This window comes from Oncorhynchus kisutch, linkage group LG17, assembly GCF_002021735.2.
Source record: "Oncorhynchus kisutch isolate 150728-3 linkage group LG17, Okis_V2, whole genome shotgun sequence".
Classification (NCBI taxonomy): Eukaryota; Metazoa; Chordata; class Actinopteri; order Salmoniformes; family Salmonidae; genus Oncorhynchus; species Oncorhynchus kisutch.
Window position 1 is genome coordinate 80,062,340 of NC_034190.2, and position 18,902 is coordinate 80,081,241.

General features: G+C 42.6%; 2 protein-coding genes across 2 annotated transcripts; both read left to right on the forward strand.

Annotated features, from left to right (window-relative positions):
• Nucleotides 1-110: 110 nt before the first annotated feature.
• Nucleotides 111-6,049, forward strand: LOC109908367 (small nuclear ribonucleoprotein G). The gene is made up of 4 exons (XM_020507012.2): nucleotides 111-232; nucleotides 5,185-5,207; nucleotides 5,563-5,687; nucleotides 5,823-6,049. The coding sequence occupies exons 1-4, from the start codon at nucleotides 201-203 to the stop codon at nucleotides 5,871-5,873; spliced, it is 231 nt and encodes a 76-aa protein (XP_020362601.1). The 5' UTR covers nucleotides 111-200; the 3' UTR covers nucleotides 5,874-6,049.
• A 293-nt stretch (nucleotides 6,050-6,342) lies between these two features.
• On the forward strand, nucleotides 6,343-18,694 carry plpbp (pyridoxal phosphate binding protein). The gene is made up of 8 exons (XM_020507009.2): nucleotides 6,343-6,496; nucleotides 10,108-10,215; nucleotides 10,314-10,349; nucleotides 10,442-10,517; nucleotides 10,791-10,931; nucleotides 17,523-17,665; nucleotides 17,793-17,891; nucleotides 18,038-18,694. Exons 1-8 carry the CDS (start codon nucleotides 6,407-6,409, stop codon nucleotides 18,191-18,193), a joined length of 849 nt encoding a protein of 282 aa, XP_020362598.1. The 5' UTR covers nucleotides 6,343-6,406; the 3' UTR covers nucleotides 18,194-18,694.
• The last annotated feature ends 208 nt before the right edge of the window (nucleotides 18,695-18,902 follow it).

Below are 18,902 nucleotides of genomic sequence, written 5' to 3' on the forward strand. Positions count from 1 at the left end.
ACACTTGTAAGGAATATGTTCTTAATGTTTTGTACACCGTGTGTATACGAAGAGAAAAAGCAAGCTGCAATTACATCTAGTCAGTAGGCGGCGTTGTGCCCACTTATGTTAGAGGAAGTCTGCATGACTGTTTCCGGTTCTGCTTGTTGCGCATTCTTTCCGCTTTTTCACGAACTGAAGGAACCACTACAAAAAGAAAGATGAGTAAAGCACACCCACCAGAGTTGAAAAAGTGAGTTCCTTTTTTAATACACATTTGGTCTACGATCATATTTCAATTCGCTTTATTGGCATGACGTAACAATGTACATATTGCCAATATTACCGTATTTCACGGTCCATTTTAGATCATGTGCCTAGCAAGCTAACATGATTAGCTACGCGCTAGCCAACAAAGCTACCGGGAGTCGGTAACGTTAGCTAGCTGTTGTTGTGCGGCTAGTCAAATTGCTAGCTAACTTAATGAATGGAAATGTCAGCTAGTTAAACCATGCAAACATTTCCATTGAATATCGTTTAAAAAAATCATGTTTTACAAACGAAAGTGTTTTTTTAATGGATGGGGTCTTTGTTTTTGGTTTATTAATCTTGTGGCAGTCTAGTTCTGGTCCATTGCCGACGCTCTGCGCTCAGTCGCATTAAAAGGAGTCCCCGCCACATGTGGGTTGATGTCCGTCTTCATGTTCAATAGTGGTTGGAAAGATTATGCATATACTGACAAGATACATGTCTCTCCGTCCATCCTTCCTTTGGATTGGTGGATACAGTATTGTAATCTTATTTTGAATGTTCCTGTTGTTGACGTGAACCCGCCTGTATTAAATGGAAAGACGATATGATATTAGCCTCAAACCCTTTAATATGCATAGCCATCTCGAGGAAACTCCGCTATAAAGTGTTTGTTTTTTCTTAAAGTTGCCAGGATGTCACGTGTCTTACTGATATCAGTACACGCGAAGTAATTTAAGCCTATACAAAAAATACTAAAACCCCTTGTTTGGTGGGCGAAAGAACGCCACCTGCTGGAGGGAGACAGATTTCCCCCGAATTGGGCCGCTCTTCCTCTGGTGGTGGTGAGGAGTCAACCCAGGGGGCCAGGGTTCTGGTCTAAAAGCAGTTTAACTGAAGCCCGATCCGGAAAGACAACTTTCACACACAGTCGAATTTGAAATGTCCTATTAAGACACGTTAGTCATCACCTTTGTGCACAAAACATCCATAAAATGATTTTAAATGTAGCTGAGGCCAAAGATATTTACATTTTATATTCATCCAATGTAGGGCTGGATGATATACATTGTGTGACGATAGAAAAACGTCTTATCGGTTCATATTATGCTGTATAATTTATTTTGTGTCACAAATCACTCTTTACGGCAATATTTTTAGTCAATTTGACAACGCTTTGCACAAACAAACACGGAGGAGAGTGAACGTGACACAGAGCACAGAGACCGTACCTACAAAAGGGGCAACTTCGGTTTCATGGACGTAGCTTGGGTATGAACAGTCTGACACGGACCAGAAAACTGTCCTCTCCAAAAATATGCCGCAGACCGGTCCCGACAACAGGCTCAAACACCACTAACCTCTTTTACCACCTACGCAAGAATCGTGTGAAACAGAACGGAAAGAGTCTACGGATGAGACCCAAAAAAGTACAGTTGAGTGCTCAAAACAAACCCCCGTCTCAGACGTTGCAACAGGCTTTTGGCCGCGGCACAGCATATGGCAAAGAACCATGAAGATGGAAGAGATATCAGCTGCAGTTACAGCTTACATCTGCAAAGACAACTTACATCTGCAAAGACATGGCCTCAGTTTACACGGCCGGGAAACGGGGGTTTCGTGAGTTGGTGCTAACACTCGACCCAAGGTACCACATGCAAATCGATATGTACACGTATTAATGCCAAAATAACATGCAAAACAGGCAAGCCCCCAAAAAATATATATGTATTGTAATGAAACGGGCAGGGAGCAGGCCTCAAACCCTCCACCTTCTAGCCCGAAGTCCTGCTCGCTGTCTACTGTGCCCCAAAATCATCCTCAAGCGGCAGAGTCCATTTCCGCGCTTATAAACCCAGGTTCATTATATATATATTAGTATTTTAGGCCTATATTTATTTTTGTTTGCAACTATAGTTGAAGTGTTTTCTATTTACTTTTTTAGATTTTATACATTCATATTTTATATTTTGTTACATGCTTAATTGAAAATTTGCACAGGTTCTAAATAATAAAATGAGTAAGTAATTCAAAGTGTAATAAGTAATAGGCCTTTACATGTGGTCATTTTATATAAACTATTTATTCATAGAATTTACAGAAAATGCGCAATATCGTGATATGTATCGTTATCGGGATATGAGATAATGGGCATATCGCCCAGCCCTAATCCAAGATATGTTTTTGGATGACGTGATGACGCTACTTCCTGTGCATATGGAGTGCTAGTGCGCATGTAATTTTGGTCCATGTAACCCGGATATAGACGGTTCATGAATCGGCGTATGCGAACGTGAGTTACCTTGAAAACAACTGGGCGGACATCTTGGACGCAGTCTCCAGTTCTTATTATACTTCAGGTTCGGCAGCGACTTCACCGTTCATTTATTTTGGGAGAGGCTATACGGACACGCCTGGTGCCCAAATGGATAACTTATGTTGCGCAGCTGAGAGTCAAGTGTGGAGACGAATGGATTCAGTTCAGTCACTGGTCCTGATGAGCCCTTCCCAGCTAGCTAGTTTATGCTGGCAACAACAGCAGCATGGCACTAGTAAAATAAAGTGTTTATTTTGATGGGTAAGGGCGGGGGGAAAAAACAGGTAGTATTGGTCACCATCTGGATTTGGTCCCATCTCCAATTTGTTTCCTCCCACTTAATTCGATTTGTAGTAGGTTAACAGCCTACACGATAAATAACTTGTGCTTTTAGCTGTCGCCCTGGCCTGCTATTGGCTACTTCCCTCTCTGTACTGCCAGACAGCAGTCGGCAAGCAGGCCAAAGGTCACTGTGCCCAGTGTTCTTGTGTTGCCGGCTTGAAACACAAACTCTCCCCATTGAGAAGTGTAGACTGTATCACAGTGACAGATGGTTTCTACCAACATTACATTTATTGTAGTCATTTTCACTGAAAATGTACAACTACAAAATTAACGTTTCAAGTTACATGTTTGTAATAAAAAATAAATAATAATAACTCAGATAAACTGAAAGATTCTGAACACTCAAATCAAAAATAAGTTTCAATTTCTTGCTAAAGTTTCTATCCACGAGCATATTAATTAGACCTTTATTTAAAAAGGCAAGTCAGTTAAGAACAAATTCTTATTTTCAATGATGGCCTAGGAACTGTGGGTTAACTGCCTGTTCAGGGGCAGAACGACAGATTTGTACCTTGTCAGCTCGGTGATTTGAACTTGCAACCTTTCGGTTAATAGTCCAACGCTCTAACCTACCCTGCCGCCCCAGTGTGAAGACCTGTTACCTATGTTTGCCAACACAGCCAGACTCAGTTTTGTACCCTTAACTTTATTTTAAATTGACCAGTCATATTTGGTGATCAAATCAGACTATTAATATAGTGAGTCATCTAGGAAAGCCAGGAGTTAATTGACACAATTGAGAAAATAGCAACTCTACAGAGCGCAATGACCTATAATGAATGGCTAAATGACTTCCGGGGGCAAAGGGTCCATGGAGCTCCTCCTCACCACTCAATATACTTTCGTAACTCACCAACGCTTTAGAACTTGGGTGTATTCATTATGGAAACTGATTACTGTTTAATAACAAAACGGGAATGAAACGGGGAGGGACCTACCTGAATTTGTCCAATAAACATTTCAGTTTGGAGTAAACCTTTCGTTTTTGCAACAGACAAACATTTTTGCTATAGAATCGGCATTATGATTACACCCTTTATCTTTGTGTGCGTGTGTAATGGAATTTTAATATTTGTGCTTTTCTTATAACTTAACTAATTTCTGTGTTCATGCAAGTGGCTGACTGTACAAATCCTCACTAATAGCTGCAATTTGGCAGTACGCCCAGACCTTGTTTTGAGAACAAACAAAATATCTCAGTTTCAAGGTCAGCTTAGAGAGGAGAAGTCTGTCACATGTTAGGAAACAATATTGGTTGTTCACATGAATGGAAAAAAACCCAGTAATGATTAATTAATTATGCTAAATCATGCAAATATCACTTGTCTGTGTATAGCCGTATATAAGACAGCTGCAGAGCTCCCGATTAACGTGTAATATGGTGCATTGACTTAGTTGGAACCTCCAGCGCGCTGACAAATAAACAATGACTCATTTAATAATGACTTCGAGTGTCCCTGTGTACGAATTTCCACGACAGGTCCTAAAGCTCCGACCTGGCTGCACTCCTCTTTCCGCAGTTATGGTTCCGGAACTGAGACACCCACTCACGTGGTTCCAAACGTTGAATAGGTATAACAATCTCCGGGGTGAAGCATTAATTCAAAAGATAAGAAATCACATTTAAAAAAAAAAAGTGATATGAAAGAAAAGTCAAGACTCTGGTAGGTACAGAGTTAGTTGGCAAACAAACTAATCATCCAATACAGCATTGCTGTCTGTTTCATCCAATCACAGAGCAGATACAAGTCACGTGATCGCTAACAGATCACATGACTTGTATCTGCTCTGTGATTGGACGATAGTGACCACAAAGCTCATGGTTAGTGTACGTTTTGGTGCTCTTTGAGACGGAAACTGACGAACAATAAAATCCAACGTATTTTTACCAACACAGATGGGCTCTACATCAACATATGAATTGTTTTGCGATCTCTGTAGAAAATAGAAAGTACTGCATTTCAGTGCTAGAGGCATCACTACAGGCCCTGGTTTGATCCCGGGCTGTATCACAACCGGCCGTGATCGGGAGTCCCATGGGGCACAATTGGCCCAGCGTCGTCCATGTTAGGGGAGGGTTTGGCTGGGGGAAGGCCGTCATAAGAATTTGATCTTAACTGGCTTGCCTAGTTCAATAAAGGTTCAATTTAAACAATGACCATGCAGCTCGTTGTGTGGACCAGAGCTAGTCTGGCACACTCACACATAGCCAATCCCTCTGGTATAGCCATACAGTTTGTGGTGTAACTATCTTTATTAGCAAATAATAATAACATATTTTCTACTAATTTCAGGTTCATGGACAAGAAGCTTTCTCGTGAGTACTGATTCTGAATATCGATGGTTCTGCCGAGTTGAATTGACAAACTATGAATTATCTATTTGCATGCAAAGCCAACCAAGGCTTTGATTACATGAATTGACAAACCCAATTTACAATTTCTTAGCCATATGAAATAGAAAGTGTCTCCAATTTGGCTTGCCTCATTATTACTGTTGTTGAAATGTTGTCCACGGGTGTAATCATTAGTTCAAACGGAGAGTTTCTAGCGGACAAATTCTGGTATGTCCTTCCCTGTTCACTTTGCTAGCATTTTTATGAAACTTTTTGGAACAGAAGCTGTGTAATTAATGCGCCCCGGGTCTTCAAAGTTCTACATCTCGTTCCTCAGTGAAGCTGAACGGTGGCAGGCAGGTCCAAGGAGTCCTGCGAGGTTTTGACCCCTTCATGAACTTGGTGATGGATGAGTGCTTGGAGATGGCCCCTGGGGGAATACAGAACACCATAGGCATGGTGGTCAGTACCCAACGGCGTTGTCAACTACATTTACACACTACCTCTGGGGACAGACACATTTTGATTTTATTCATCAATGTGACCACACTTTTCTATGCGTGTAAATAAAATAAAAATATATATTTTTTTCTGTAGGTGATCAGAGGAAACAGCATCATCATGTTGGAGGCACTTGAGAGAGTATGAGGGCGGGGATGACAGAATCATCTTGAAAGAAGTGGAATAATGGACATTACACTTTTTATGTAATTTCCTTGTTTTTCCTGTTGATAGATTATGTATTTGATACGTTTCGACAGATATTTCAGTTGGAAATGTTTTAATTTTGAAATCTTGTGAATAAACTGGGTATTTTATTTTTATTTTTGCGCAAATGTGTTTTTTACCTCCACATGTTTCAAGCACTTGATGGATTACATTTAATGTAAAATTATAGTTAGGTGATAACATACAATATAGATATCTATTCAAACATTGAGGGCTATTACCCCTAATAAATTCGTGTTACTGACTGCCCCAATTTTTCACCTTTCTTTACACACGTGACTACAATTAATGGACACGGGTTGATTTCTCTGCAGTCAACACAAGGGGTCGCCCTCTCACTTCACACAGGCTTTCTATGGTAGAGAAAGGACTTTTATTTTGACGGGTTGATCACGTTTGTGTTGATTACGCAGAGCCGGTCTCTACCATTGGTTGCACAGTGTATTGAGGGTATGTGGAAAGTAGGTATGTCGGAGGAGGTTGGAAAAGCGTTACACGCGGTGGTAGACAGGGTAAATCAAGCGGCGGCACGTCGCCCCAAGGTAAGTCAAGTTGGGAAGAACCAGTATCTACTTTAGAGTCGTGCGAAATGGTCATATTTAAAAGCGGGGGTGGACCAGTTGTGTGTCAGGCAAAACACCTCAACCTTTGAGACGTTACACCATAAAATGCACATTGCATTTTGATATCACCTAATTAGCTAACAAACTTGGCGCTTTCCTATCGCATGGCCCGTGAAGCCAACTCTTACCACGCGGAGGGTTGTACACGAACTGCTCGCTGCTGCTGCAGTGATTATTCCACTATCATGTTGTTAACGTCAATGTTTCGTAAGTATTGCAAAACATTTATTCGATCAACTTCCGTGCACACCTGTTTAGTAATTGAATTAACGTTTGTATTAGTTCAATCGACACCATCCCACTACAATTGAACTAGCCTAGGCAGCCTATGATAGTGAGCGCTAGATCTGCACCACAGACAGTAATGTAGAGATCCTAAAATTGCTTCTCCAAATAGAAATCCCCGATGACACTTGTAGGCGATGTCGTCGTGACGTTGGCCATCTAATCTCATGCGTAGATTCACGTCATTGGGTCATAACGGTTGTATCGCGCCGAACTGCGCATGTGTAGGCCGTCAACTCAAAGGCACCCCTTTCGATATATTTGTAAAGTTGATGTTAATTTGAAGTTGTTTTTGACGGGGGAAAAAACACTTTCACGAGGTTGGAGTTAATAACATGTTCAACTACATTATTTAAGATATTGGCTCGAATCTAGGTAGTCTTTTTAGATTTCGAGAAATATAACTAAGGAATAATTGTTCACTTCTCATTGATTTATCAAACCCCGGCCTGGTAAATTTGGTATGTTTCGCAAGCGTTCCCGGAAGTGTTGCGGTGTTACGCCTCTGGGTTTAGAAACTGCACCATCGTCTAGGGTTGATTTTCCCAGCCGGTAGGTAATACCAGAGAGGAAGAGATGCCCAACTCGACGGAAAATCTATCTCCATCCAGCAGGTGGCGCTTTTTTGTTGTTTAGCCCACCAAGCAAGGACTTTCTGTGTAGAGGTCAATGACCACGTTACATGCACACCAATATCCCGTTATTCGGGATACTCAAGTATTCTGTTTTTGACTTGACACATATAAACATATCACGTTTACAATAACCCCAAAAAGCTTGTATCCCGGTTATGAGAAAGTCGGATAAGATGCCTGGGATATGCTGATCTTAGATGGGATACCGTGGCATGCAAACATCTTACCACATTTACTGCTGTTTTTCGCAGGCGGTCTGATACGGCTCAGTTTAACATCATGGGTGTTTAGAAATGTTTTTCTTCGTCTGATTGTCAAACAAATCACTTTGTAGGCTACACGTGCGCAGTTCGATACACCATAATTCCATAATGTATTTTGTTGGTACTCCGTACATTACCGTATAGGCTTCTGGCTACATTCAACCCTAATTTAGGCCACTTTCAATTTATAATTTCAGACATTTGGTAAGCTATATTATAATTGGTAGGCCATTTTTACATGCATCTTGTCTTCTGTCATAACTTGTTGCCCCAGAAGACTAAATAAAGTAGTGTTCACCAGAATAATATCTTGCATTGATATAATTAATGCATTTAGTAACCGGGGAGAACGCAAAAACACTGGGAAGATTGATCCTGTGGAAAATGTCCAAATGTTATCAGTTTGACCGGTTTTAAGGAAATGAAAAGTTGAGAAAATGATAAAACACGTTTCTGATAAGACTTTAGTTCGTTTTGGGTGCATATTTTATGTGGTTGAAATACTGTCTGCTTGCATAAGAGTCAAAGATAACACAACACCGCATTCGCATTTTCTCAAGAGATGCTGAACGTAATAAATCATAAAGTAATGCATCATTCTGCAGGAGTTAGGATACATGTGAAAGGTCATAGATCTAAAAACTGTGTCCATATTTAAATTACTATTTCATTTAACCCATATTAGGAATATTCTGTTTAGTCACGGATAAAGGGATACTCGTGAGCGGGATATGAAAGGTGTATCTAAACATCTTATCCCAAATAAGACCTTAAGCGGGATATTAGCTACTATCTGGAAATACTGTGCGCACGTAAACTTGAACTCGGGGGTCCCGAGTTTCCGACATTAACCCAGCATTATTAAATATTGATTTAATTTTATATTTGATAAACAATACAGAACATACACATACAAACGATAGCTACATCACATCTGCCCAGACCCACTAGCCTCCACCCCCATCTCCAGCGCCCGCATCATTTTCCTCCACATGGCCTGAAACTGCACCATTTGGTTTCTCGCCGTAGCCCACGCATTTAAAATATTTAAATAATAAATCACATCTTTCCATTGTGTTAAAGATGAGCGATGAGAAGAGAATCGATCAACCCATCGGATATCTCACTAATAATTTGAGTTCATTTGAACTCATTTCTGACACGACTAACGCGACATAATATCCAACTGCGTGGACAGACGCAGACAACCATTTCCGATTTCAATGACAGGTTGTCATCTTGTAAGGAAATTTCATCAGGCTAAAATAAGTGCATTTGGACAGTATATCTGGGTAGTGTTGTAAACGTTGCCACCGCAAACCCTAATGCCTAATCTTGACCACACCGCTGACCCTAATGCCTAACCTTGACCACACTGCTAACCCTAATGCCTAACTTTGACCACACCGCTAACCCAAATGCCTAACCTTGACCTCACTGCTAACCCCAATGCCTAACCTTAACCACAACCACACTGCTAACCCTAATGCCTAACCTTGACCACACTGCTAACCCTAATGCCTAACCTTAACCTCACTGCTAACCCTAATGCCTAACCTTAACCACAACCTCACTGCTAACCCTAATGCCTAACCTTAACCACAACCACACTGCTAACCCTAATGCCTAACCTTGACCTCATTCTAACCCAAATGCCTAACCTTGACCTCATTCTAACCCAAATGCCTAACCTTGACCTCATTCTAACCCAAATGCCTAACCTTAACCACAACCACACTGCTAACCCTAATACCTAACCTTAACCACAACCACACTGCTAACCCTAATGCCTAACCTTAACCACAACCACACTGCTAACCCTAATGCCTAACCTTGACCACACTGCTAACCCTAATGCCTAACCTTAACCACAACCACACTGCTAACCCTAATGCCTAACCTTGACCTCACTGCTAACCTTAACCACAACCACACTGCTAACCCTAATGCCTAACCTTAACCACAACCACACTGCTAACCTTAACCACAACCACACTGCTAACCCTAATGCCTAACCTTAACGACAACCACACTGCTAACCCTAATGCCTAACCTTAACCACAACCACACTGCTAACCCTAATGCCTAACCTTGACCTCACTGCTAACCCCAATGCCAGCGAGCACAAATCTTCATTGTCTACACCATCTATTTCTCTTCGTTCCATATTGTGCCCCCAATATGCCCTCCTGAAGGAGCACCAGATATGTACTGGACTGTCCTGAAGTAGTTCAGGTTTATCAAGATGTGACTATCCCTTTGTCTATGATGATGTCATCCACACATCCATTCATTTATTCACCATATATTATATTGCTCTTCTTTTTCCTCTGCTCTCCCATTCAAGACGTTGCCCGCGGTGCCGCCCCGCCTGGTAGCCGTGAGTAAGACCAAACCACCTGACATGGTGATCGAGGCGTACCGAAAAGGGCATCGCAATTTTGGTGAAAACTATGTGAGTATTTGTATTGAACATGTTATACAGTTACACATCACTTTTATTGCTAGTGTTACGTCATTGGTGGCTTTTTAACTTTTTAATTTGACTTTTAGGTGAATGAACTTGTGGATAAAGCATCAAATCCTCAGGTTGGTTCGAAGGTTTGAAGTCACATTATTCTTCATCTCATGACATGTCTATCCGACATCCGTTAAAAATATTTATTTATGTCCTAATGTAGATTTTAGAATCATGCCCAGAAATCGAGTGGCATTTTATTGGCCATTTACAGAAGAATAATGTCAACAAACTTTTGGGTAAGTAACATCTTGTGAAACATGTTATGTTTTGTGTTTTCATATTTTTAATAGTGTAGTGTTCTGTTCAGGTGCACCAAAGGCCTCTATATTTAACGCTTTCAACATCAACTTCCATGTCTCCCAAAACCCTTAAATCTACTCACACATTTAAAATAAAATAAAAAAAGCTGACATGTTTCATCTTTCGACCTCAAAATCGGTCTTTGTCAAGCTTTTAGAAACCTTTAGTGGAGCCGACAGATCTTAATTCTACTCACACACATCCCATAGGTGTACCAAACCTGTTCATGGTGGAGACGGTGGACTCAGCCAAGTTGGCCGACAAGGTGAACAGCTCCTGGCAGAGGTTAAGAGCAGCTAGTACGCAGAAGTTAAAGATCATGGTTCAGATCAACACCAGTGGGGAGGAAAGTAAGTGTACACACACACACAGCTTGGATTTTATTGATGGCTCATGTACTGGAGGGATTTGTTGAGATGGCTCATGTACTGGAGGGATTTGTTGAGATGGCTCATGTACTGGAGGCATTTGTTGAGATGGCTCATGTACTGGAAACATGTATTGAGATGGCTGCTAACCCTAATCCCTGACCACAGCCACACTGCTAACCCTAATGCCTGACAACAACCACACTGCTAACCCTAACTTCACTGCAAACCCTAATGCCCAACCCTAACCTCACTGCAAATCCTAATGTCTAACCCTAACCTCACTGCAAACCCTAATGCCCAACCCTAACCTCACTGCAAACCCTAATGCCCAACCCTAACCTCACTGCAAACCCTAATGCCCAACCCTAACCTCACTGCAAACCCTAATGCCCAACCCTAACCTCACTGCAAACCCTAATGCCCAACCCTAACCTCACTGCAAACCCTAATGCCCAACCCTAACCTCACTGCAAACCCTAATGCCCAACCCTAACCTCACTGCAAACCCTAATGCCCAACCCTAACCTCACTGCAAACCCTAATGCCCAACCCTAACCTCACTGCAAACCCTAATGCCCAACCCTAACCTCACTGCAAACCCTAATGCCCAACCCTAACCTCACTGCAAACCCTAATGCCCAACCCTAACCTCACTGCAAACCCTAATGCCCAACCCTAACCTCACTGCAAACCCTAATGCCCAACCCTAACCTCACTGCAAACCCTAATGCCCAACCCTAACCTCACTGCAAACCCTAATGCCTAACCACAACCTCACTGCAAAATCCTAATGTCTAACCCTGACCTCACTGCAAACCCTAATGCCTAACCACAACCTCACTGCAAAATCCTAATGTCTAACCCTGACCTCACTGCAAACCCTAATGCCTAACCACAACCTCACTGCAAAATCCTAATGTCTAACCCTAACCACACTGCAAACCCTAATGCCTAACTACAACCTCACTGCAAAATCCTAATGTCTAACCCTAACCACACTGCAAACCCTAATGCCTAACCACGACCACACTGCTAACCCTAATGCCTAACCACGACCACACTTCTAACCCTAATGCCTGACCTTAAAGGGGAATGGAAACACCAGGATTTAGAACGTCAGCTAACTGTAACTGTGAATCTCCATATTGACATTGTTGCATCGCTGACAGGAGAGAAGATTTTGGAACTCCCCAAAATGTCTGAATTTACCGAGTAGCTCCGAGACTGAGAATGAGTTCATAACAGAGAATGAAATCACTTTAGTTAGGGAGCCAATAAACCTACTGAAGCTGTTCATGTTTGAGCCAAACTGCCAGATCAGAGTTTGTTCTCGTAGCAGTAACAACACAGACATGCCGCCTGAAACACCTCAGCTAGAGGGTTTGCCTAGGCAAACACAAACTGGTGTGAGTGGGGATGCTGCTAGAGTATGTATGAGTGTGTGTGTGTTGTAGAGAAATTGTGGTGATACAGCACAAAATCCCACTGTATTCCATCCAGGTCAGAGGTTCCTGTCAGTCTGTCTGGATGGTGATGTATTACATCCAGGTCAGAGGTTCCTGTCAGTCTGTCTGGATGGCAATGTATTACATCCTGTCAGTCTGTCTGGATGGTGATGTATTACATCCAGGTCAGAGGATCCTGTCAGTCTGTCTGGATGGTGATGTATTACATCCAGGTCAGGGGTTCCTGTCAGTCTGTCTGGATGGTGATGTATTACATCCTGTCAGTCTGTCTGGATGGTGATGTATTACATCCAGGTCAGTCTGTCTGAATGGTGATGTATTACATCCAGGTCAGTCTGTCTGGATGGTGATGTATTACATCCAGGTCAGAGGTTCCTGTCAGTCTGTCTGGATGGTGATGCATTACATCCAGGTCAGAGGTTCCTGTCAGTCTGTCTGGATGGTGATGTATGTATTGGACGTGTCATTAATCCTTATGAAGGACCTCCTGGTAGAAGAGGTTACTCAACCAGTCAGCAGCCGATATGCCAGTTAAATAATTGGTGAAGTTTTGCTTGATTATAAATATAAGGTTAATATCAGTAGTAGGTAGGTGCTCAATAAATATAATCTGTATCCTATAAAGATGTTTTCTTATCAGCGCTGTTTGGCGCTATGGTAACACGTTTACCTTTTAAATTAGACGATCGGAGTTCGAATTGCAGACAGATTCAAGAAATCTCATCCTAACCAATAATGGGACGTGCTCATTATACACGGCTCAAAAAAAATAAAGGGAACACTTAAACAACACAATGTAACTCCAAGTCAATCATACTTCTGTGAAATCAAACTGTCCACTTAGGAAGCAAACACTGATTGACAATACATTTCACATGCTGTTGTGCAAATGGAATAGACAACAGGTGGAAATTATAGGCAATTAGCGAGACACCCCCAATAAAGGAGTGGTTCTGCAGGTGGTGACCACAGACCACTTCTCAGTTCCTATGCTTCCTGGCTGATGTTTTGGTCACTTTTGAATGCTGGCGGTGCTTTCACTCTAGTGGTGAAGTCTACAACCCACACAAGTGGCTCAGGTAGTGCAGCTCATCCAGGATGGAACATCAATGCGAGCTGTGGCAAGAAGGTTTGCTGTGTCTGTCAGCGTAGTGTCCAGAGCATGGAGGCGCTACCAGGATACAGGCCAGTACATCAGGAGACGTGGAGGAGGCCGTAGGAGGGCAACAACCCAGCAGCAGGACCGCTACCTCCGCCTTTGTGCAAGGAGGAGCAGGAGGAGCACTGTCAGAGCCCTGCAAAATTACCTCCAGCAGGCCACAAATGTGCATGTGTCTGCTCAAAAGGTCAGAAATAGACTCCATGAGGGTGGTATGAGGGCCCGACGTCCACAGGTGGGGGTTGTGCTTACAGCCCAACACCGTGCAGGATGTTTGGCATTTGCCAGAGAACACCAAGATTGGCAAATTCGCCACTGGCGCCCTGTGCTCTTCACAGATGAAAGCAGGTTCACACTGAGCACATGTGACAGACGTGACAGAGTCTGGAGACGCCGTGGAGAATGTTCTGCTGCCTGCAACATCCTCCAGCATGACCGGTTTGGCGGTGGGTCAGTCATGGTGTGGGGTGGCATTTCTTTGGGGGGCCGTACAGCCCTCCGTGTGCTCGCCAGAGGTAGCCTGACTGCCATTAGGCACCGAGATGAGATCCTCAGACCCCTTGTGCGACCATATACTGATGCGGTTGGCCCTGGATTCCTCTTAATGCAAGACGATGCTAGACCTCATGTGGCTGGAGTGTGTCAGCAGTTTCTGCAAGAGGAAGGCATTGATGCTATGGACTGGCTCGCCCGTTCCCCAGACCTGAATCCAATTGAGCACATCTGGGACATCATGTCTCGCTCCATCCACCAACGCCACGTTGCACCACAGACTGTCCAGGAGTTGGCAGATGCTTTAGTCATCAGGAGCATGCCCAGGCGTTGTAGGGAGGTCATACAGGCACGTGGAGGCCACACACACTACTGAGCCTCATTTTGACTTGTTTTAAGGACATTACATCAAAGTTGGATCAGCCTGTAGTGTGGTTTTCCACTTTAATTTTGAGTGTGACTCCAAATCCAGACCTCCATGGGTTGATAAATTTCCATTGATAATTTTTGTGTGATTTTTGTTGTCAGCACATTCAACTATGTAAAGAAAAAAGTATTTAATAAGAATATTTCATTCATTCAGATCTAGGATGTGTTATTTTAGTGTTCCCTTTATTTTTTTGAGCAATGTAAATACATAGTGATTTTATTTCGGTATCGGACTAACTTTTCTTATGATTTTGTTTGCAGAGTATACAGGCTGGCAGTTTATCACCAGGTCACCCTGTGGGCACAAGGGAGAATTAGAAGGGGTGTACGGCATCTCATCCCTGCGTGTATCGTTTCTTCCAAAAGGCGCATAATAGCCAGAAGAAAAGGCCTTGAATAGAACCAGTTAATTTAGTACATCTAGCCTAACCTGAGACAGAGACATAATGCCTGCGCCTTATGTAAAAATAGTATTAGTTAGCTTGTCCACTATAACAACAGGTTCAAGCGTAACCAGATAAACTTGCTTTGAAGATAAAAACGACTTTCAGTGCGCACAAATCCTGGTGTCCCTGTCGCTAGATTAGTAACTTCAACTAGCTTTGGCTGCCATCTATTGGAAAGGAATGGTAACTACACTGGGCAGCTAGTTGTCAAAGTAGACTTTAATAATATATACCATTTAGCAGATGTCTTTAACAAAAGCGAACTGGGTACATGGTAGTGGCAACAGATCATAGAAACAGGATTACAATGTTGATGTCATGGATGGTCAGTCATTCTATCTTTAACTCTGTCTATGCATTTGAGAGTGGTTATATTTCTCCAGCCCCATCCCTCAGCAGAGGAGGAGCAGGGAGACACTTTGTAATTGTTTCTACTACTACAGATTAAATACGCAACAACACATGTTACAGATACTATGAACATGTTCCATCACTCAGACAGTGAATATCCAGCACAGCAAACAATCAATCAAATGTATTTTACAAAAGCCCTTTTTACATTAATATACTAACCACAAGGCATCCCGAGTGGCGCAGTGGTCTACGGCACTGCATCGCAGTGGGTTCGAGCCCAGGCTCTGTCGCAACCGGGAGGCCCATGGGGCAGCGCACAATTGACCCAGCGTCGTCCGGTTTAGGGAGGGTTTGGCCGGTAGGGATATTCTCGTCTCATCGCACACTAGCGACTCCTGTGGCGGGCCGAGCGCATTGCACGCTGACACGGTTGCCAGGTGTGCAGTGTTTCCTCCGACACATTGGTGCAGCTGGCTTCCGGGTTGGATGGGAATTGTGTCAAGAAGCATTGTGGTTGGTTGGGTTGTGTTTCGGAAGCCGCATGGCTCCGTTCAACATTCGCCTCCCCTGAGTCCGTATGGGAGTTGCAGCGATGAGACAAGACTGTAACTACTACCAATTGGATACCAAGAAATTGGGGGGGAGGGGTGAAAAATACAAAAAAAGAACTTAACCACAGTGGTTATAGATGGTGCAAGAGTTCAACACCTCAGGAGCAAATGTCAGTTGGCTTTTCATAGCTGAGCATTCATAGGCTGAGAGAGAGAGTCGAAACAACAGAACCGGGACATGGTAGCACGTCCACTCCGATTTCCTTTATGGATGGGTGTATCTTTTGAATTCGCTGTTGAACGGCCGGCTCCTTCTCCATTTTCAGAACACCTTCGCACTGTGATTGTGATTCTGAGCTCTCAGGTTCATACAGCAGGTTATGGTCTTCACTGATCTCCGTCTGTGGCCTATCGGGGCAGGATTCGGCTGTATACTGATGGTTGTGAGCTCAATCTATCTGGACCCCGAGCTCTTTAGTGATGGTCCCGGTGGACCTCTTCTCCACCGCAGCACAGGAACACTCTGGCACCAAGGGGTCAGTTCGGCATGCTGTACTAACCGTTCCTTCCTGTTGGTAGAAAGAAATTAAGGCGTCTATTAGGCTCTAGTTATATTCAAGAATCACTGCATATACTTGGAAATAAACAATAGCCTTTAGAAATAACATAGATTTGCATGAACCACCTCTGCTTACTGCACAGTCTCCTCCAGGATGAAAACATGTTCAGGGATGAAGATGTCATCCTGAAAACAAACAAACGTTTTGTGAAGACAAGTAAACCCATATATATATATCAGTTGGCGTTAACAAGCTACCTGTGTTGTATGCTTTGTCAACACACACAGCAAATACAGGGACATTTATTTTTCAGCAAACATCTAACGCTGGCCTAGTCAACAACAGTTTGTGATGTTGATGAATGTTCGGTCGGTAACCCCTACACCATAACCCTCAATTTCAAATGGAGGCGCAAGCAGAGGGCTTCAACGTAGGCATTACGACTCCTTTCCATTCGGAAACTCCCGGTTGCCGTATCGAACGTGCCCTTCATCGCAAAGTGCTGTCTGCAGATCCTGCTGCTCGATCTGGCACGTCCTTCCTCTTCAGGACATGGAGCCACTTCTTCAAAAGTTGTGGTTCCTTGGGCAGCCGATGGTAGTTTATCGAGGGATTGTTGTTGTTGAGCCAATTCATACAGCCTGGCGCTATACAGTTCATATTTGAATTACTACTTGGTGTTGCCATCTCTGTTGTCCGCACCTAACCTCTCTTTCTCTTAGATTAATTCTCTGTGTGAAAACTCAATACCAGACAATTAGCTGGTTCCTGCCTGTGACGCGCTGACCATAGCTCAAATAAACCTTGTCGGCAATCAAAATACTAAATATAAGAGATGTTTTTATGTTAAATGCACATGTTTAGTATTAGTGGATTGAATACATCTCTTTGTTTTAGATTTACTTCCTAAAGTGTTTCCATTCCCCTTTTTAAATTAAGAACAAAAAGCAAATGTTTTTTTTTGCATGTAATTGGCCCATCTAGAGGAACCCGCTCAGTTTTCCCTCCTGGCTAAGACTCATGACAATAAACGTCAACCTGCCTGCCAGACAGACAGACAGACAGACAGACAGACAGACAGACACACTAACTACCGTTCTATGTCTTCTCTAGGTAAACATGGACTGCCTCCTGGTGAGACCGTGAACACAGTGAAACACATTTTATCCAAATGCTCTGCCCTACACTTCTCTGGACTCATGACCATTGGTCGCTATGGCTACGACCTAGCCGATGGCCCTAACCCAGATTTTCAGGTATTTGTCTGTTTTGATTATCCTGACTTGCCTAGTTAAATAAAAAATACCCAAAAAATATTTTATGTTAAGGCTTTTGGTAAAGATCTTTAAGTGTGTGTTAAGTCTGTTGTGCATCACCAACCAGGCTTTGCTGAGTCGGCGACAGGAAGTGTGTGCCAGTCTACAGCTGCCCCTTGAGGATGTAGAACTTAGTATGGGCATGTCCACTGACTTCGAACACGCTGTAAGTTCCACTGTCTCAGCCTTCTTATTGGCTAATACAATATGTTCTTAACATATTGATTTAACTAGCAATTACTACTGGAATGCTCATGCTGTTTGTATAAATTATACCCTTCTGAGGTATTCTTTTTCATTTCCCTCCTTTAGATTGAGGTGGGTTCAACCAACGTGCGAGTTGGTAGTACTATTTTTGGTAATAGGGATTATCCCAACACTCCTACTCCCAGTCCAGAGAGAAAGTCAAAGGTGCCGACAGAAGAAACAGCTAAGAAGATGGAGCGTCTCACGGTGACAGAACAGTGATGTTTCTCCTTCCTACACTCACAACAGGCTGAAAAGGAATTCAGAATTTTATGAGAATTAACTGGGGGAAAAAATGTCTTTGGTTGATCTAGATTTTCAATTCATTTCTACGGAGCCCATTCATTTGAGCGTTTTTGGAAGGAATTCGATCTTCAAGTTGACGTTACAAACGGAGATTTTTAAACTACTTCTCACATCAGGCATAGATTCTCATTCCTTAATTGATGTTGGATATAAGAAGCTATAGCTCACATCTCGATCTTGTGCCAACCCTAGATTCAATAGATACCGTTTAACACGATAACATAATACAGTATATCGATCATTCAGAGAGTCGAGCAGAGATGGAGTTTATATCTAGCAAATGTTTTGATAATTAATATACTGAACTCTTCACTGTTTTGAATATCCCAGTGATTGGGAATCTTACATAGTAAAATGTCCTATTTTTCTGGCAAAATACTTGTGATTTAATAAACATAACCCCCCCTTTATGATGGATGGTATGGTGTTGTCAAATACTTTACATTTTTTAATTCTTGATAAACAATTACAAAACTGCAGGTAGATTCACTCATACAATATGTTTACACTAGTATTATTTGTGATAGTGATTATTTTGGTCTGAGTTGTGTGTTGGTGCACTGAAAGTTTCATTCTGCTATGATTTTCAATGTAAAACTAAATCCATAACTAAGGGAACTGCAAA

Bases quoted from the DNA above. Each gene is read 5' to 3' on its own strand.
- LOC109908367 (XM_020507012.2), top strand. From the start codon at position 201: ATGAGTAAAGCACACCCACCAGAGTTGAAAAA. The intron at 233-5,184 runs GTGAGTTCCTTT...TACTAATTTCAG, and splicing joins CACCCACCAGAGTTGAAAAA to GTTCATGGACAAGAAGCTTT. The intron at 5,688-5,822 runs GTCAGTACCCAA...TTTTTTCTGTAG, and splicing joins AGAACACCATAGGCATGGTG to GTGATCAGAGGAAACAGCAT.
- plpbp (XM_020507009.2), top strand. From the start codon at position 6,407: ATGTGGAAAGTAGGTATGTCGGAGGAGGTTGGAAAAGCGTTACACGCG. The intron at 10,518-10,790 runs GTAAGTAACATC...CACATCCCATAG, and splicing joins TAATGTCAACAAACTTTTGG to GTGTACCAAACCTGTTCATG. The intron at 10,932-17,522 runs GTAAGTGTACAC...TGTCTTCTCTAG, and splicing joins CAACACCAGTGGGGAGGAAA to GTAAACATGGACTGCCTCCT.